The sequence below is a fragment of the Castor canadensis genome, chromosome 17 (assembly GCF_047511655.1).
Source record: "Castor canadensis chromosome 17, mCasCan1.hap1v2, whole genome shotgun sequence".
Taxonomy (NCBI): Eukaryota; Metazoa; Chordata; class Mammalia; order Rodentia; family Castoridae; genus Castor; species Castor canadensis.
Window position 1 is genome coordinate 16418002 of NC_133402.1, and position 20171 is coordinate 16438172.

The 20171-nt window shown below is 44.6% G+C and overlaps 1 protein-coding gene across 4 annotated transcripts in view; it reads right to left on the reverse strand.

Moving 5' to 3' along the window:
• Srcap (Snf2 related CREBBP activator protein) overlaps positions 1-12113 on the reverse strand; it is a 39047-nt gene extending 26934 nt beyond the window's left edge. The window contains exons 1-7 of one of the 4 annotated variants that reach the window (XM_074059442.1): positions 11806-12113; positions 10259-10332; positions 8137-8399; positions 6672-6871; positions 5251-5502; positions 1651-1836; positions 1291-1431 (exon numbers count right to left, since the gene is read on the reverse strand). In XM_074059442.1, coding sequence (XP_073915543.1) covers positions 1291-1431; positions 1651-1836; positions 5251-5502 — 579 coding nt within the window. In that variant the 5' untranslated portion in view covers positions 6672-6871; positions 8137-8399; positions 10259-10332; positions 11806-12113. Of the gene's footprint in view, positions 1-1290; positions 1432-1650; positions 1837-5250; positions 5503-6671; positions 6872-8136; positions 8400-10258; positions 10333-10816; positions 11128-11524; positions 11696-11805 lie in introns of those variants that run through there. The other 3 variants (XM_020158512.2, XM_074059440.1, XM_074059441.1) reach the window with 3 other exon arrangements.
• Positions 12114-20171: the final 8058 nt, after the last annotated feature.

Here is a 20171-nt window from a genome sequence, read left to right on the forward strand (position 1 = left end):
ATCGGATCAAAAACATTAAAAAAAAAAAAAGGGCCAGAGGAATAGTTCAGTGTCATAGAGTGAGAGTTTAGCATGCACAAGGCCATGGATCAAGCCCTAGCACCAAAAAAAAAAAAAAAAAAAAATCTTTTTTTCAAAAAACAATCACAGAGCTGGACATGCTGATATATACCTGTAATCCCAGCACTCAGAAGCTGAGACAGGAGGATCAAATTCCAGGACAAACTGGGCTACACAGTAAGACCCTGAACCATATATAATAAAAGAAAAATTGAAGCTAGGCATTAGGGTACACGCCTTTAGTCCCAGCTACTTGAGAAGTTGAGACGACGAGTTCAAGGCCAGAATGAGTAACACAGCAAAACCCTGTTCAAAAAATTCAATCTGGTAGTTCAAGTGGTAGAGTGCCTGACTACCAAGCATGAAGCCGTGAGTTCAAACCCCATTACCGCCCCTCCCTCACCCAAAATAGTCCATCTGGACTGAACGTGTATATGCTTTTTCTTCAACAATATTCCCTAAATTATATAGTATAACAACTATTTATGTAACATTTGTATCATATTAGGTATCACAAGCTATCTAGACATGATTTAAAGTATATAGGATGTTTGTAGATTACATGCAAACACTATGCATATATATAGGTCTAGAGCATCCCCGGATTTTGGTGCCCACAGCAAGTCTTAGAACCAACCCTCATGGATTTTGAGGGACAACAGTGCTTAGGAAATAATTACAACTTAACTTTAAAGTAAATGGCACAAATGTAATTTAGAAGAAGCATGCTACAGCTGGGTGCCAGTGGCTCAAGCCTTTAATCTTAGCCACTCAAGAGGCAGAGATCAGGAGGATGGCGGTTTGAAGCCAGGCTGGGCAACTAGCTCTCAAGACCCTATCTCAAAAAACCCTTCACAAAAATAGGGCTGGTGGAGTGGCTCAAGGTCAAGTTCAACCCCCAGTACTGCAAAAAAAAAAAAGTCCTGTGAACAATTCCCAAAGGCATGACTCCACATTTGCCACTACAAAACAGACTTCTAAGTAAAAACAAAACAGAGTGCTGGGCCCCAAGCCCCAGTAGTAAATGGGTAGGTGAAAAGAATACAAAGGATTTCCTTCTTCTTCACAGCACTCAATGCTGGAAAGGTCCAATGCACAACAGAAAAATCTTTACAATTGCTTTAAATTATAATATTCATTCCCTCAAGAAGTTGGGGTCACTCCTACTAACATACCAGCCCCTCTGACCTAACCAAAGGCCATTTCCCTATTCTGGTCTTCACTGTTTACCTTCTCCACATTGCTCCAAAACTGCCTGACATCCTTTGCCATGGCAGAAGCAATTCGGCGCAGCTTGGCCTGCTCCTCCCTCCGAGCCCGTTCCTCTTTCTGCCGCTGCTCCTCGTGGTGTCGGATCACCATTCGCACCACCTACAGGAAAAAGACCCAACATGAAAACACTCGAACCCAATCTCCCCATCCACCCAACCAAAAGCAAAGACAATTAAGGGAAGAAATCTGGAATGTTAGTTTGCCACTTAATGCTAAGAGAACTACATCATTCTGTTTGGTTCCCTTCCAACTATCCCAACCCTTAAAGGGAAGCACACCTTAACAATAAATGGAAGGTAGACCATGCTGAGGATATACCTTACGGGCCACACCCCGTTTCCATCGGCGCTCCTGAGCAAAGTCAGCAGAGAGCCACTGCATCTCCTCGCACAGATAATCCCAGTGGCCTTTGGGGCGGGGAGGCTCTGGCACCTTAGGAAGCCTCTTCAATGACCAGAATCCTTCCTTCCGTAGCTCAGCAATTCGAGTCTCAATCTCAGCTTCCTAATGAGGCAACAATGAAGTTAATCAACAGTTAATGGACATAAATGCCACCTCACTACCTTAGCTGATTTTCTGAGCACTGACTGGGCTGAGTGTTTCATTCTCCTATCACTCCTACAAGAAGGTTATCATATTCTCTTCAGACAAGGGGAAAAAAGATGATGGAATTAAGTGACTTGTTCGAGATCATCCAGCTAGGAAGTAGCAAGAACTGGGAATCAGAAAAAGGTCTAAGGACTCCAGACACCAGAATTCACATATTTCTTTATTTTATTCATACAATCTCCATAACTAATGGACATAGGTGAGACTTACAAAAAATATCCCAAGGAGAGATTCCTAGAGAAGCAGGGAATGTATGTTGGTTTAATTTTTTGGGTGGTACTGGAGTGAGGACTCAGGCTTTACCTTTGAAGATAGGCATTTTATTGCTTGAGCCACACCTCCAGTCCCTTTTTCTTATTTTTGAGTTAAGATATCACTTTTGCCCAGGCCAGCGTGGACCCCAAAACTCCCTATTTTACACTTCTCACTGTACTGGGATGACAGGCATAAGCCACTATGCCAGGTTTTTCCCCCATTAAGACAAGGTCTCAAGAACTTTTTGCCCAGGCTTGAATGGCAATCTTCCCGATCTCAACCTCCTCAGCAGCTAGGATTATAGCTTCCTTCTTAACTCTAGATACAAGGGCTCTTTACCGTAGCAGGATTCTATTTCCTCCAAGTATGTTCAAACTGTATTAAGCTTAGAAATACGCTATACAGCTGAGTGCTGGTGGCTCATGCCTGTAATCCTAGATACTCAAGAGGTAGAGAGAGGGAGAATCACAGTTCAAAGCCAGCCTGGGCAAATAATTTGTGAGACCCTATCTTGAAAATACCCATCACAAAAAAGGGCTGGTGGAGTGGCTCAAGTGGTAGAGCATCTGCCTAGCAAGCATGAGGCCCTGAGTTCAAACCACAGTACTAAGGAAGAAATGTGCCATACAATCAGGCAGCAGATGCCAGTAGATCACTCCTGTAATCCTTGGAGGCTGATATGAGAAAGATTAAGGCTCAAGGCCAGACCTGGCAAATAGTTCTCAAGATCCCATCTCCAAAATAACCAGAAAAACTGCACTGGAGTTGTGCCTCAAGCAGTAGAGTGCCCACCTTGCAAGTGTAAAGCCTTGGGATTTACACTTGTGATTCTTCCAATCTTAGCCACCCAAAGTAGCTAGGATTCCAGGCATGAGTCACTGGTGCCCAGAAAAGCTTTTGAAAACTCAGAATACAGTTGGGTGCAGGTGACTCAAGCCTGTAGTCCTAGCTACTCAGGAGGCAAGAAATTAGGGGGATCGTGGTTCAAATCCAGTGTGGGCAAATAGTTTGAGAGACCCTATCTTGGAAATACTCAACACAAAACAGTATTGACAGAGTTGCTGGAAAAAAAAAAAAAACACCTAGGACAGGGGCCAGATGCTGGTCACTTATACCTCTAATCCTAGCTACTTGAGAGGTTGAAATAGGGAAAATGACAGTTCTAGGCCAGCCAGGGCGAATACTTCCAGAGACTCCATCTTCAAAATAACCAGAGCAAAATGGACTGAAGTTGTGGCTCTCAAATGATAGAAAGCCTGTTTCATAGGTGCAAAGCCCTGAGTTCAAACTCCAGTCCTATGGTTAGCTACAAAAGTATAAAAACTATAGTTACTAAGTACTATGTTGAGTCCTTACTTCCATTTCCTGTGTGGGAAGCAGGAAATGTCTTCCTGCAATCCTCCTCCCCCAATTTATCCCTACATAAAAGTTAAAAGAAAAAAGGCAGGTGCCAGTGGCTCACACCTGTAATCCTAGCAACTTGGGAGGCAAAGATAGGGAGGATCAGGATTCAAGGCCAGCCCAGGCAATAAAGGGCTAGGGCCATAACATAGCTTAAGTGGTAGTGCACTTGCCTAACAAGCATGAGGCTCTGACTTCAGACCCCAGAACTGCACCACAAAAAGAAAAAAAAAAAAAAACCTTAAGACAATGCCAAGTGTGCTGGTACACAACAGTAAGAGTCTCAGGCAGGAGGATTGCAAGTTTGAGGCCAGTCTGGGAAATGGGGGATAAATCCTCCACACAACTGAAGTTATTTCTGTCCTCTCCAGATAAAGCAGAGAAAATGATAGCCAGAGATGAGACAAGGAACTAAAGAAACTAGCCTGATGATGAAAGAAGTATCAACACAGACAAGTGGCTCTCAAATTTAAGCATGCATCAAAATCAACTGGTGAGTTTAAAAAACATTGCTGGGTGCCACCTAAGAGTTTTAACTGGGTGTGAAAGTAATACCAGTAATGTGCATTTGTAACAAATTCCCAGGTGATGGGGATGCTGCTAGCCATGGGAACACACTTAGCACTGGACAAATTTAAAAGGCTGCAGAATAAGTAGAGATCAATAAATCTTAAGAGCATCAAAGTTTACAAAGCACATTTATATCTAATTTTTCCTCTAATTTAAAGTTCACAGAGCTGGGGGTCTTAACTAACATATGCATGAAGCTTTTGGTTCAATTCCCAGTTAATCAGAGGGGGAAAAAAAACCAAAGTTTGAAGTTTCAGACTAAACCTCTTAATTATCTTTTTTTTTTTTTGCAGTACTGGGGCTTGAACTCAGGGCCTACACTTTGAGCCACTCTACCAGCCCTTTTTTAAAAGTGATGGGTATTTTCAAGATAGAGTCTCTCGAACTATTTGCCCGGACTGGCTTCAAACCTCAATCCTCCTGATCTCTGCCCCGAATAGCTAGGATTACAGGCATGAGCCACAGGGGCCTGGCACATCACTATCCTAACAAAGAAAAAGGAGGAGATGGAGGTGTGGCTCAAATGGTAGAGTGCCTGTTTTGCAAGTGCAAAGCCCTGAGCTCAAACCCCAGTCCCACCAAGGGAAAAAAAAAAAAGAAAGAAAAATGAGGGATGGGGTGTAGCTCAATGGCAAAGTGTTTGTCCACCATGCATGAGTCCCTGGATTCAGTCCTTAGCATTTGGGAGGGTGGGGGTGGGGATGAGTCTAAGAGTTCAAGCAATATGGACAAAGATGATCTAAGTTAAGAAAGAGTCAATAACCTAAATCCGCAACAAGAAACAAAGACATGGGAGTTAAAAGAAGATGACTTCTGCTGTTCCCCTGATGCCTCATGCTTGTAATCCTAGCTACTTGGAAGGCTGAGATTGGGAGAATCATAGTTCAAGCCCAACACAGGCAAAATAGTTCACCAAACCCCATCTCCAAAATAACCGGAACAAAAATGGACAGGAGGCACAGTTCAAGTGGTAAAGTGCCTGTTTTACAAGTGCGAAGCCCAGAGTGAACCTCAGTCCCACAAAAAAAAAAAAAGAGAGAGAAGATGAGCCCAAGAGTCCTCATGGACCGTCCCAATACATACATGCTTGGCTTGCTCTGCAATTTCTGCATGACTCTTCTCCCACTTTGGGCCCTTGTTAACCAAATCAGCAGCCTGAGATAAGCTGAGCCCCTCCGGGGGCACTGTGGCACCATCTGGGGGGCCTGGAGGTCCATCCAGAGAGGAATCTTGAGTGATGTGCTGGGGGGAGATGCCACCTGCCCCACTAGAGGCTGGAGAACTAGATGAGGCAGGGGACACAGGATTGCTGCCTGTCATGCCGTCCGACACCATCTAGAAAAGGAGAAAATGATGCAGAAAACAAAGGCTTAGCATGTGCTAAGTGTTTTAAGTACATTATTCTGTTCCATTTTCATAAGAAAAAAACTAAAATAAGGTATCAATACCATTTTATAAACAAACACTTGCAGTTTTTTCTTTTCATTAGAGACAGGGTCTCACTATATAGCATAGGCTTGCCTCGAACTCTTTGATTCTCCTGTCTCAGCCTCTCTGGTGCTAGAATTACAGGCATGTACCACCACACCCAACTTTGAAATAAAGTTTTCACAAGGTGCTTAAAAAAGTAGAATCAAATTTACACCAGCTATTTGACATGCAAGAGTTATGTACTGTTGGGTGCCGGTGGCTCATGCCTGTAATCCTAGCTACTCAGAAAGCAGAGATCAGGAGAATTGCAGTTCAAAGCCAGCCAGGACAAATAGTTTATGAGACCCTATCTAAAAAAAAAAAATCCTTCACAAAAAGAGCTGGTGTTATAGGCCCTGAGTGCAAACCCCAGTAACAAAAAAAAAAAAAAAATCACAAAAATGGCTGACAGAGGGCTCAAGCAGTAAGAGCAACTGCCAACTGCCTAGCAATAGCATGAGGCCCTGAATTTAAACTCCAGTATCCCAAGAAAACCAAAAACCAAAATAATGTACTCAACACTTGGGAGGCTGAGGCAGGAGGATCACAAGTCTGAGGACAGCCTGGGCGACTAGCAAGACTCTGTTCAGTCAGGCCCTGATTGCTCACACCTGTAATCCTACCTACTCAGTCCAGAAGGCAGAGATCAGGAAGACTAGAGTTCAAGGCCAGTCAGGGCAAACAGTTTGCAAGACCCTATCTCGAAAAATACCCAACCAAAAAAGAACTGGCAGAGTGACTCAAGTGTTAGAGCACCTGCCTAATAAAGATGAAGCCGAGGTCAAACACTAATACTGCCATTAAAAAAAAAAGAAAAGAAAAGAAAAACTGTTATGTACTGACATCTATACCTTCTAAAATTCAAGACTTACTACCACAAGGCTGGGAAGGTAACTTAGTGGTACAGCACTTCCTAGCACACACAGGCCCTGGTTTCCATACCCAGTACCTAAAAACAACAAAAAAAGACTACTACTATAGTATATGACTTTAAATTTTAATGATCTTTTCAGGGCCTCAATTATTTCACTCACATAAACATAAGGTGCCAAGAATGGTGGTTCATGCCTGTAATCCCAGCTACTTGGAAGGTGAAGATCTAGAGGATCGAAGTTTGGGGCCAGCGCAGGCAAAAGTTATCAAGACCCCATCTCAATAGCTGGGTGTGGTGGTACACATTTGTCATCCCAACTACATGAGAGGCTTAAATACAAGGATCTCGGGCTGGGATAGTCTGGAAAAAAAACAGGAGACCCTATATAAAAAATTAAGCAAGAAAGGGCTGGGGGCATGGCTCAAATGTTAGAACACCCATCTAGCTCCAGCCCTGAGTTCAACACCCAGTACCACCAAAAACAAACAAGCAACAACCAAAAACTAAACAAAAAATAATGAATTCTTAGTTTAAAGAGTATTTTACCTCCAATCTGCTTCTCACATAATTATGGAAGATTCACCTATGCAATAAATAAGCTACCAGTGGACACCAGAAAAAAAGCTACCTAAATGCAGAGCTGGACACTGTTCTCAAATACTCATACATTAGTTTACAAATTGCCACACAAGCAGTAAGTAGAAAGCAAAGTCCTACTTAAATATGAATACTCAAGGAACTCATGAAATTCACTTGAACATACAACCTCACAGTGTACCACTAAAATTCTTAATTCAGCTAAATGACAAAATGCAAATTCTCCCATTTGCTAAGGAAAATTAAAAATACCACATCCATTGGGGCTGTGAACATAGTTCAGTGGTAAGAGCATTTGTCTAGCATGTGTGAGGCCCTGGGCTCAATCAACACTTCAATCAAAAGCTTACTATAGGGGGCAGGGGGGAGAAATGAACCAAGCCTTGTATGCACATATAAATAATAAAAGAAAAAGGGAAAAAAAAAACTTACTATAAACAAACTTAGGACAGGGAACCAACCAATGGCTTATACCTATACTACTAACTACTTGGGAGGCAGAGATCAGGAGGACTGAGGTTCAAGGCCAGCCTAGGCAAATAGTTCTTGAGACCCAATCTCAAAAACACTTAACACAAAAAAGGGTTAGTGAAGTGGCTCAAGTAGTAGAGCACCTACCTAACAAGTGTAAGGCCTGAGTTCAAACTCCAGAACTGCCAAAAGGGAAAAAAAACTTAAGATCGATCCAGTTTCAAAAGTCAGGCTTCTTTCTCTTCCCCATATACTTTCTTGGTACATACATTACCTGACTCTAAAGTTAGAGTCATAGTGGCCATTTCCAATCTGGCCTAATTCAAACCTTTTTCAGGTAGTAAGGAGTTTCTGCACACTTGGAGATTATCACTACACTAATGACAAATAGAATGTGAGTATCTAATAGGCTTGATATACTACACCCCAGTCCACCTGTATACCAAAGATTCTCTAGACTCAGCTACTGAGATAGGTAAGACTTGCCACACACTTCTGCTTCAAAACCAGCAGTCCACAAAGCAGAAATAGAGATGGAATCCTCCCCACTTTCAAACCTGTGTCTGTAGGATTGGGAGCTGAGGATGAGCAGGGGAGGGGCTGCTCTGCATGGTCCCACTCCCAGGCTCCTTGTTGGATGCCTGAAGAATAACTGGGTTGGTATCACCACTGCTGCAGGCCGAGGGGCTGGTGTCCGGCTGCAGGGCATACTGGGAGCTGGCCTCATTCTGGGCCACCAGCCACCGGGACCCGCCTTCCAGGGCCCGGGGCCCACTAGGGCGTCCCAGCCTCCGCTCAGGTCCACCAGCCTCTGGAGCACCTAAAGTAGGATAAAAATGAAATTAAAGAAATTAAAACTGTGAGATTTTTGGGTTTGTTCAGCTTTTTGTCTTTTGAGACGGTCTCACTATGTAGCCGAGGACTGGCCTCAAATTTATGATCTTCTTGCTTCAGTCTCCCAAGTCCTGGGGCTAAAAATTCCTTTTAGGACTGGGGGTATATCTCAAGGATAGAATGCCTGCCTAAGAAACTCAGGGCTCTGAATTCAAACTCCAGTACCACCAAACAAGACAAAACACACACACACACATACACACACACACACACAAAACTTTTAAAAATTAGAGAAAACAGGGTCTAAAACTTTTAAAAATAAGGGAAACAGGAAATCAGTAAGAAAGCCTGCCTAGCAAGCATGAGACCATGAGTTCAAATCCCAATGAGCCCCAACCCTCCACCGAAAAAATGAGGAAAACACAGGGCTACCAGCCTACATTCCCTGAATATTTGCTACATGTCAGATACTTAAAGAAGTATTTGCTTAGCTGGGGCATGGCAGCACACACCTGTAGTCCTAGCTATTTGGGGAGGCTGAGATGGTAGGATCACTTTAGGCCAGAAGTTCGACTAGCCCTGAACATAGTAAAACTTCACTTGGGGGTTGGTGGTGGGGTACTTGCTTTACAGGTTCTAAAATCCTCTTAAGCTGGGCATGGTGACACACACCTGTAATCCCAGCATTTAGGAGGTTGAGGCAGGAGTATCAAAAGTTTGTGGCATGCATGGTCTGTATGAGTTCAAAGCCAACCTCGGCTACACATCTCAAAACAAAATAAATTTTTTTAAATAAACTAAATCCTTATGATTTAGTACACCTTATGAACCAAGTACCTTCCACACCATAAAAATATGTTTATGCAGGCCAAGCGAGGTGGCTCATGCCTGTAATCCCAGCTAAATGGGAGGCAGAGCTGGTGGAGTGACTCAGATGGTAGAGCACCTGCCTAACAAGCATGAGGCCCTGAGTTCAAATTCCAGTACCACCAAAAAAAAAAAAAGAAGGGAGACAGAGACTGGAGTATTAAGTTTGAGGCCACCATCTCAATCATGTTGGGTGTGGTGCTGCTCCCAAAATCCCCTCTACACAGGAGGCTTAAATAGAGCACCAGTGGCTCACACCTGTAATCATACTGCTCAGGAGCCTGAGATCAGGATGATCACAATTTGACGTCAGCCAGGATAGATAGCTCTCCAGATCACATCTCAAAAAATGAACACAACACAAAGAAAGGGCTGACAAAGTGGCTCAAATGGTAGAGCACCTGCCTAGCAAAATTAAGGCCCTGAGTTCAAAACTTCAATACCACACACACCAAAAAAGTTATGTAGTCTTTTCTACACATTGAGAATAAAACCATACAGAACATATTCCTGCCCTAAACAAAGCTTACATTCCAATAGTATCTCTATATTAAGTTAGGAAATGAGAACACAAAGAGATCAAATGACTTGAATAAAGTAACATACTAAGGAAGTGGTAGGACTTCAAATCCAAGTAGTCTCATGCCAAAACATTGGAGAACTTGCTACTCTATTAGACCCAAGGTAACCAGGTCTTCCTCCATCCACAGCCCCAGTTGTTGTCAATAAACCCGCCACAGAAAATTCACATGTAGCTGGCGGAGTGGCAAGTGGTAGAGTGCCTGCCTAGCAAGCATGAAGTCCTGAGTTCAAACCCCAGTACTACCAAAAAAAAAAAAAAAAGAAAATTCACATGTAAATATTCCCCTGGTTTTTTAGAGTGAAAGTCTACAAGTATTAAGCTATTATTTCTCTCTTTATCTCAGAAACTTTTCCTCCCATTAGCATCAGCACTCAAAATGGTATCTCAACCCTTACCTGTGTGAGCTGAGACCACACCCCCTGTGAAAGTCTGCACTTCCACGGTGCCGCCGTACTGAGAAGAATCACACCTAAAACAGAAGGGAAGGAAAACAGGAGTGAGGAACCAATACACATTTGACAACATCTAAGCTTATTATTTACTCCAGCTTTCTAAAACTTAAATGTATCAGTTCATACAGCAAGCGTAAAAGCTCACGCTTCAGAAAAATAAAAGCAAATGTTTGTGAAAAGAAAATTCCACAGGGACATATAATCCTGGCTGGAGGAAAGAAATGATGCACACAAACAGGGAAAAAAAAAAAAAAGAAAAAGAAAAAAGGAAAAAGTTTTAAAAGCTTAAGTATAATAGGATCCAACCACATAATGAAGGACAAAACCAAAGCAGAAATAGCTGTCACATCCCGAAGCTCAAAGAAGATGCTAGCAGCCTGATTGCCTTTCTGGTGAGAACTTAGCAGAAATAAGAGTGTAATTCTCAACAAGAGTAAACAAACATGCTGGCCACAAGAGACTCTCCACTGGATTCAGAACAGGACCCTTTGAATGCTATACCTGCGCCGCAAGACACTTCCTCAAGCTGAAGAACTTCAGCAAGAGGTATTAAAGAGCAGGCAGGTGTGAAGAAGGCCGCACAGAGAAGCACCATGCGCCGGAAACAAGCAGGGTTAACCCACACAAGGCCCGGAAGTGTTTTCCCAGTGTTTAAGGAAATTCCTTAACCACAGTGCCGCCTGCATTCACGCTTTTCGAAACAGATTCTCAGGACCCAAGCAAACCAGACACCTAGAAACCTGAACTCTTGACCCCAGCTTACTGTAGCTTCTCCCCTCTACCCAGCCAACTGACCCGGCGTGACCCCTAACCTCTGCCCAAGTTCCACTGGCCCTAAGATAGTCCCGCCCCCTCCTGGACTCCCACCCCACCCAACGTGCGCGCCAGCCTGGGGGAGGGGCCCGCGCGTGCGCGGCTGGAGGCGGAGCCAGCCGGATGCGCGCACAGCCCGGGGGCTCCCGCCAGGACCGAGACCCACGCGCACAAGGGTCGCAGGACCGGGCAGCCCCCTCGTCCACGCCCACCAGGGCGACCCCCCCCCAACCATCACCACCCGTGAAAGGCTGCAAAGGAGGGTTCGTGCCGCCAGGTCCAGGTGCTAAGACTGGACATGGTGGGCGCGCGCCCAGACTACGCCCCCCACGCTCCCCTTCCTCTTCCCGCGCGCCCCTGACGGGGAATGGAGCTGGTGGGCGGGCAGGAGCCCACCTGGGTCTGTCCTCAGGGCTCGCTCTGTCGGGCACGCGTGCGCAGAAAGGCGCGCAGGAAGTGGAAACGCGCCGCGGGCCCAGCACCAGCCGGCCTGGCCCCTCAGCCTGTCTCTATGGGCGCGCGCCGACAGCCTCGCGCACCGGCCCCGGGCCCCGGCTGAAGGTGCGCGCGCAGCACCCCGGGAAGGTGGGAGGGAGGCGGTGGCGGGGATGCGCGCGCAGTCACCGTCGGGGGAGGGGCACTGTGGGGCGTCCGCCATCTTGTCTCCCTCTTCTTACCTGCGTCCTCGGGGGCGTGCGCACCACCCCCCTCCCGCCAAGGAGGGGGGAGGGCCCCCTCTTGGCCGTCGCGTTCACGGCCTTTAAATTCCCTTGGGGACCACGGCTACTGCCACCGCCTTTCTTCCACTGCTTCTTCTGACGGCGCGGGAATGCAAGCAGTGGGTTGGAGAAAAGGGAAACGTTACTTCCAGCGAACCGCCGCCACCGCTCCCGAGGCCTCACCAAAATGGCCGCCACGGTCTCGGCCGCCACCACCACCACAACCACCACGGCTCGCTATCTCTACCGCCGGCGCGGCCCGTGCTCTCGCGAGAGACAGTAACTGGAGGTGGGGGGGGCGGGGAGATTGGCGTGCTCGCGTAGGGACCTACTTGGCGCGCAAAGCAAGCTGGGAGATGTAGTCCGCACCGAGGCTCAGCGCTTGCCCTGCACTCAGATCGTTTTAACCCTCGCCACTGGAACCATCTCGCGCTGCATTGCGACTGCCTACTGGGACCACTATCATTTCCCCTTTTCATACATCTCTTTTTTTAAGCTTACATGGAGAAATGAAGCAAATTAGCACTGGAGACTGGGCCTTCTAATTACCATAGCAGCCCACATTTGTAACACTGTCTTTTTATGATTATGGTTTCCCAATAGCTCACAAACACCTATGCCATCGCTTCGCAAAGTTTCTAGGTTAAAAAGAGGAAACAAACAAACAAAAACCTTTCTAGGTTAACAATCCCTTTGAGGAATTGATACCATCACCCCATATAGAACAGTAGTGACAGCTACCTTCTATTAAGACTGTTTTGTGTTTGATTGTCTCTTTTAACCCTAACAATGTTCCAAACATTTCTCCATTTTACAAACGAATTAAAGCTTAAGAGGTTAAGCACAACGACAGTGTCCAAAGCCAATAATCATAGTCAGTATTCATAGTCAAGCCAGAATACACTTGCTCTCACAAAAATTTACCACTGAAGAAAACCCACTCTGCAGTGCCAGGTTAGGAAGTCCCAAAACTCATTCTTCTTCCCTAACCTTCACCAGTTTCTCTCTTTCCCTGTGACGAAGGAACTGTTAGTCTCATTACAGATGAAGTTTTGCTTCAGTGAAAAGTGAATGATGGGCTTGGGGTATAGCTCAAAGATAGAGCACTTGCTTGGCATGAGTAGGGTCCTGAGTGAGTCCCAACACTGCAAAAAAAAAAAAGATAATAATAATGGCCATTGTTTTAGACCCTCCTATCACCCTCAGAAAAAAGGAGATCAGATTAGAGTCTGAGTGGATTGGACCTAGCCTCATGCTAGTAATTCATTGCTATATAATCTTGAACAATCCAATTCAACTCTTATGAGCCTCCGTTTCTTCATCTATAAGATGGGAACAGAGCCGGGCACTAGTGACTCACACCTGTAATCATGGCTACTTTGGAAGCAGAGATCAGGAGGATCACAATTTGAAGCCAGCCCAGACAAGTAGTTTGCAAGATCCTATCTCAGGAAATACCCAACCCAAAACAGGACTGAAGGAGTGGCTCAAGTGGTAGAGTACCTGCCTAGCAAGCAAGCATGAGGCCCTGAGTTTAAACCCCAGTACTGCCCAAAAAAAAAAAAAAAGGGGGGAATAGAATTGCTTTGAAAGCTGTAAAGGACCACCCAAGCCAGGCACCTGTGGTTCATGCCTATAATCCTAGCTAAGTAGTCAGGCAGCTCACCAGCATTGGTCTGGATACGTAGGAGGGTACTGGGGAGGGTTTCCAAGAGGCATCAAGTGTGTCTGGCCTTGAGTATTTTAGGCATGAGGATAAGCACTCCAAGACGGTAACACAGCTGCAACACTATTAAAAGGTGGGACAACAGATAGATCAACTGTCTTTTTTTTTGTTTTCGGTGCTAGGATTTGAACCCAGGGCCTACACCTTGAGCCACTCCACCAGCCTTTTTTTGTATTGGGTTTTTTCGAGATAGGGTCTCACAAACTGTTTGCCAGGGCTCACTTCAAACTGAGATCCTCCTGATCTCTGCCTCCTGAGTAGCTAGGATTACAGGCGTGAAACACAGATGCCTGCCGATCAGCTGTCTCCTTTACAAGGGAGCAGGTAGAGACACTATTGGAGAATTCACCTGGACCCAAATGACTAAAGACTGGCATGCAAAGGTTAGGTATGGGCCATTAGTTTAGAGATGACCAGCATAGGCTGGAGGTGTGGCTAATTTTGTTGAACGGGATTGTTGGCATAGTTACAGCTCCACTTTACAAAGAGTGATCAAACAAGATGCATGGGATGGTTGTAAGGATAACTGTATGAACAGAGACAGAAAATGTATGAGTGTAACCCATGTGTAATGGGAACCACTAGCTAGACGATGAAGGCAGTGGAGATGGGGGACAAACTGAGAAGGAAGAATTGGCAGAATTTGGCAGGTCAAGGCCAGTGGTAATCCTCTAAACAGCTGCTTCCCTTGCCTTCCTTCTGTTGAAGCCCTCCTTCCTCAGGCTCTTTCTACTATCCTGCCTGTTTCTTACTAGTCTCTGTTACAGGACACTTCTCCTGGGCCCCTCTATCAGTTGTTGGGTTTTGTAAGGATTCTTTCTCAAGTGCCTTCTCTCATTCAAAATAATTCTCAAGGATAAAGGCAGATATTCTGAAACTAGTGAAGCTTAAGTTTCCAGAACCCCTCGCTTAGCCCTACACTGTAGAAGTAGCTGGGGATTTATAGAACCATCTAGGTGGGGAAGCCACATTGTAACCAGAAATCTTTTGCGTGGAAGCATTTTCAGTAATCTGCCTAAAAAGATCTCAAAAGAAAAAGGCATCGATCTCTTAAGGCTCCAGTAATCTGTCATTATATCCTTGTGCTTCTAATTACCATCTCTTAGCCCAAGACTATCTCTATCTTAAAAATTTGGGTTTCCCTGTCTAACTCCCATATTTCTCCCACAAGACCCCCCCACATGAATCTCAAATTCACACATCCAAAAGTGAACCCATTATCCAAAACAAAAAATTCACTCCCACTTCCCTCTGAGGAAATGGCACCATCATCCATCCAATTGCTCAAGCTAGGAATGTAAGCAACACCTTCCCTTTGCCTCCCACCTGATATCCAGCCAGTGTGAATGTAATAGACAAGACTTTGTCAAATTTTAACAAAATTTATTGTTTTAGTATGACAGTTGAGTTTTGTTTTGTAAGTGCTGGGGATAGAATCCAGGGAGCTTCACACTTGCTGGGCAAGTTCTTTTTTTTCTTCCCCTTTGGTACTGGGGTTTGAACTTGGCATCATGCTTGCTAGATAGGCACTCTACCACTTGAACCAAGCAGCAATTTTTCTGTTGGGTATTTTTGAGACTCTGTCTCAAAAAAAACCAAAGGGCTGACTGCCAGTGACTCAATCCTGTAATCCTACCTACTCAGGAGGCAGAGATCAGGAAGATTGCAGTTTGAAACCAGCCTGGGCAAATAGTTCCCAAGACCCTATCTTGAAAATACCCAACACAAAAAAGGGCTGGTGGAGTGACTCAAGTGGTAGAGCACCTACCTAGTAAACATAAAGCCCTGAATTCAAACCCCAGTACCACACAAAACAAACAAACAAACAAAACCAAGAGCTAGAGATGTGCAAAACCCTGAGTTTGATCCCCAGAATCCCAATAGATACATAGAGTTAGCAGGTGGAGAGAGACAGGGAAGATGCCACTGCAGACAAAGTAGTCCTTGGGGAATTCTTGAACACAGAGACCTGAAGAAGATCCATACAACATTCAGGGAAATCTTTTCTAACTGCAAATGTGACAGAGCACTCTGAGTCCTTTCCTAGCTCCCATGAAACCCCTTTCTGAGATCTCTAAAGCCCACACCAAGAGCTCCTACCAAGTGCTGCAGCCTCATTTCTCTGGCTCTCTATAGTCCGTCATGTTTCTTCAGAGGCACCCCCTCTACTTTGGGCTTTCTCATACGCCTATTCTTTCCATCCACCTAGTTAAAACTTACATATCCTTGGTCTCAGGATAACATCACTACTTCCAGAAGCCTCCCCTGCCCTCAGACTACAGGTATGTCTCCTGTAACATTTTAATCTTTTGTGCTTCTCCAAACTTTAATACCAGGAATAATCCTTCAAGTTCACCTGTGTCCTTCACATTGGTATAGGTCTCTTGCTTATTGGGGGAGTGCCAGGAACATGACAAAATACCTGCAGCTATGACTTGTTTGATGCCTACATGAGTGCATGATAGCAATAACTTGTCTGTGTTAAACTCATTAGAAAAGCATAAGAATGTTCTGGACAGGGTGGTGCTCACCTGTAACCCCAGCATTCAGGAGGCTGAAGCAGAAGGAACCTGAGTTTGAGGCCAGCCTGGGCTGCATAGCAAGAACCTGTCTCAAAAAAAATCATAATAATAAAAAACACTAAACATAAACCTCTACTTTTAAACACATGAACTCATTAAATTCACACAACAGGGCTGGCAGAGTGACTTAAGAGGTAGAGTGTCTGCCTAGCAAGTGTGAGGCCCTGAGTTCAAGCCCCAATACCACAAAAAAAAATTGGGGGTGTCAAGGGGCAGGGGCTGAGCTTGTCTTGGGAAGGCCTTTCTAGTGTGACATTTGAACAGAGCTGCTTTAGGGGAAGAACATTCAAAGCAGAAGCAAGTGCAAAGACTCTGAGGCTGGAAAAGGCCTCAGACAGGCCAACCAAGAGGCTGCAGGGGCTGGGCAGCAGTACTAGATGAAGACTGAATTATTTATTTATTTGCAGTACCAGGGTTTGAACTCAAAACCTCACTGTTGATAGGCAGGCACTCTACCACTTAAGTCACACCCATAGCCTTAGATGAGGTCTGAAAGAAGGGTCAGACCTGGATCTGGGATGACCTTGACTGCCAGGCTATGGAGTTTGCATCAGATTTTAAGTGTAGCACCAAGGCTCTGAGCAGAGGCCAGACACATGCTGAGAATAGACTGTAAGGGTAAGATTCAAAAGTCATTGCTGTGGTCTAGTTGAGAGGTAATGTAGAATAAATCTTTATGTAGAAAGGGAATCTGGGGGTAGGGTTGCCAGGTTTAGGAAATAACTGGTCAGAGGAGACTCCTGGGAAGAGCCTCCAGTAGGCAGCTGGAGAGTGGTTAAGGAGGCTAGAAGAATACCCACCTCCTGAGAGGGCTGAGAATTTCTGAGAAGACAGACAAGCACAGGTCAATCTCAGCATATCTTACTTTTCTTTTTTCTTTCTTTTTCTTCCTTCCTTCCTTCCTTCCTTCCTTCCTTCTCTCCCTCCCTTCCTCCCTCCTTCCCTCTGTCCCTCCTTCCTTCTTTCCTTTTCTTTCTCTCTCTTGCCTCTTTCTCCCTCCTTTTTTCCTTTTTCCTCCTCCTCTTTTTTTTTTTTTTTCTCCCTCTCACTCTCTCTTTCCCCACAATGCTGGGGACTGAACCTAGGATCTCATGCATTCTAGGTAGGCCCTCCACCACTGAACTGCCCCAATCCTGAACTAAGCAAACACGCTAGTCAAAAACATTACAACCCTAAAAGAAGGAAACTGGGGGCTGGTGGAGTGGCTTCAAGTGGTACAGCGTCTTCCCCGCAAGCATGAGGCCCTGAGTTCAAACCCCAATACCACAGAAAAAAATAAAAAGCTATAAGAAGGACACTAATCATGACACCCAGTTCTAGGAAGAATATGAGAAGCTAGGCACTCATGTGCTGCTGCAGAGACTGTAAATATGTACGCTCTTTTTTATTTGACTTAAAAAAAAAACTTCCCTAAAAAGTACACTAAGTTTAAAATCATTGTTTTGCTTTTGGTTTTGGTTTTAGTTTTTGACACAGGGTTTCACTAAGTACCAGGCTGGTTTAGAACTCTAGATCCCCCTGCATTAGCCTCCCAAGTGCTAGGATTACAGTCCTGAACCACCACACTGAGCCTCACAATATGTGTTATATTTTACAATTCAAAAACATGTTTGTTGGGTGCGATCCTCCCAATCTCAGCCCCCAAAGTAGCTAGGGTTACAGGAGTAAGTCGCCAGCACCCAGCTGAAAAGATACTCTTTGTACAAGGTAAAACAAAGCAAAAATTCCAGGCTGGGTGTGGTGACTCAAGCCTGCAATTCTAGCTACTTGGTTAGGGCTGGGCAAAGTGGCAAGCACTTGTCATCCAAGCTAGGCAAGGAAGCACAAACAAGAGGGTCATGGTTCAGGCCTCCCTGGGCATAAAAAGTGAGACCTTAGCTGGGTCTCACTCAGTTCACTGAGTGGGCTATGCAGTGAGACTGTGTCTCAAAAAAAAAAAAAAACAAAAAACCAAAAAACTATACACACAAGGATAGGGTAAAAATGAAAATGAAGTCTCTAGGGCTGCAGATATAGTTTGGTGGTAGAGCACTTACCTAGCATGTATGAAGTTCTAGGTACCATTCCTAGCCAAGGGTGGGTTGGAGGGAGTCTCCCTATCCACCTGCCTACCCCTGTTATAGTCTTTCACAGAATGGCTCAGACCCTTAATCCTAACAACTCAGGAAACAGAGATCAGGAGGATCATGATTCAAAGCCAACCACAGGCAAATAGCTTGAAAGACCCTATCTTGAAAATACCCATCACAAAAAAGGGCTGGAGGAGTGACTCAAGGTGTAGGCCCTGAGTTCAAACTCCAGAACTGCAAAAAAATAAAAAAACTGCAGCTAGCAGTTCTTCTATCAATATGAAATGTTATGTGTATGACCAATGGATATTTCCCCCACTAATGATTTTTGTACAAATAGTAGCCTATGGTACTCAGACTTTTCTTTCTTTCTTTTTTTTTTTTTTATCAGTACTGGGTTTTTTTGTTGTTGTTAAGATACAATTTTCTTTTTTTTTTCTTTGGCAGTACTGGGGGTTGAACTCAGGGCTTCGCACTTGCTGAGCAGGAGCTTTATCACTTGAGACATGGCCCCAGCTCCTTTCTTTCTTTCTTTCTTTCTTTAGTGTGTGTGTGTGTGTGTGTGTGTGTGTGTGTGTGTGTGTGTATGTGTGTATTGATGTTGGAGATTAAACCCAGGACTACATCATGCTAAATATCTACTCTAACACTGAGCTGAGTTATACCCTAGTCCCTTCATATTTTAGGTATAAAGAATTGAATCAATTAAAATACTTATTAAGCATGATACATAGTTATTTTCTCTTCATGGTATTTCTTCTTTACTTGTTTTATCTATATTTGTTTACTTATTTCTATATATTCTTACTATGATAATTTTGAAAATAATTCAGACCTTCTTCTGGTTATTACCTCTATCCCATTTAAGTTGCTTCCTCCCACCAATCAGGAAACCACTGTCTTGAACTTTGTGTTTATTATTTCCTTGCCTTGGGCTGGGGATGTGGCTCAAACAGTAGAGGCCTGCCTAACAAGTGCAGAGCCCATGCTATATGCTGGTGGCTCATGCCTGTAATCCTAGCGACTCAGGAGGCAGAGACCATGAGGATCTCAGTTCAAAGCCAGTCCAGGTAATTAGTTCCCAAGACCCTATCTGGAAAATACTCAACACAAAAAAAGAGCTGGCAAAGTGGCTCAAATGGTAGAGTACCTGCCTAGCAAGCATGAGGCCCTGAGTTCAAGCCCCAGTACCTCAAAGTGTGGAGCCATGAGTTCAAATCCAAGTACTGCCCACCCCCCCAAAAAAATAACAAAATAAAAAGCCAAACAGCAACCACCACTTGCTGGGAATTTACTATTTCCTTGCCTTTAGTTTTGTACTTTTTTTTTTTGTGGCACTGAGGTTTGAACTCAGGGTCTCATGCTTGCTAGGGAGGTGCTCTTACTGCTTGAGCCACTCCACCAGCCCTATGAACATATATATATATATATATTTTTTTTTGGTGGGATTGGGTTTGAACTAAGGGCTTCATGCTTCGCAGGCTTGCTAGGTGTCTCAGTTTCCTGAGTGCTGGGCTTATATAGGTATAAGCTACCACACCCAGCTCCTGAAAAATCATTCATTTTCATAGACTGTTTGCATGTGTCTGCAGGAAGCACTTCTGAAGGTGTAACTGATGGGTTTTGGGGAGATGATTCCTTCTGATGGGAAAAAAAAGCTGGGGTGTAGTCATCATCCACAAGTAAAAGTCCTGGGCTGGGAAACTGGGGATCACCACAGTCCCACGAGCATATCAAGCATTTTGTAATGACTGGCCAGTCCCTCAGGAAAAAATTATGTCCTTATGGATTTTCACATACTGGATTTTCTTTTTTATTTTTTTGTTGGGGAGCATACTGGGGTTGGAACTCAGGGATTCAGGCTTGCTAGGCAGGCGCTTTACTGCTTGAGCCGCAACTCCAGTCATAGTGGGGGTTTTTTTTTTTTTTTTTGGTTGACTGGGTTTG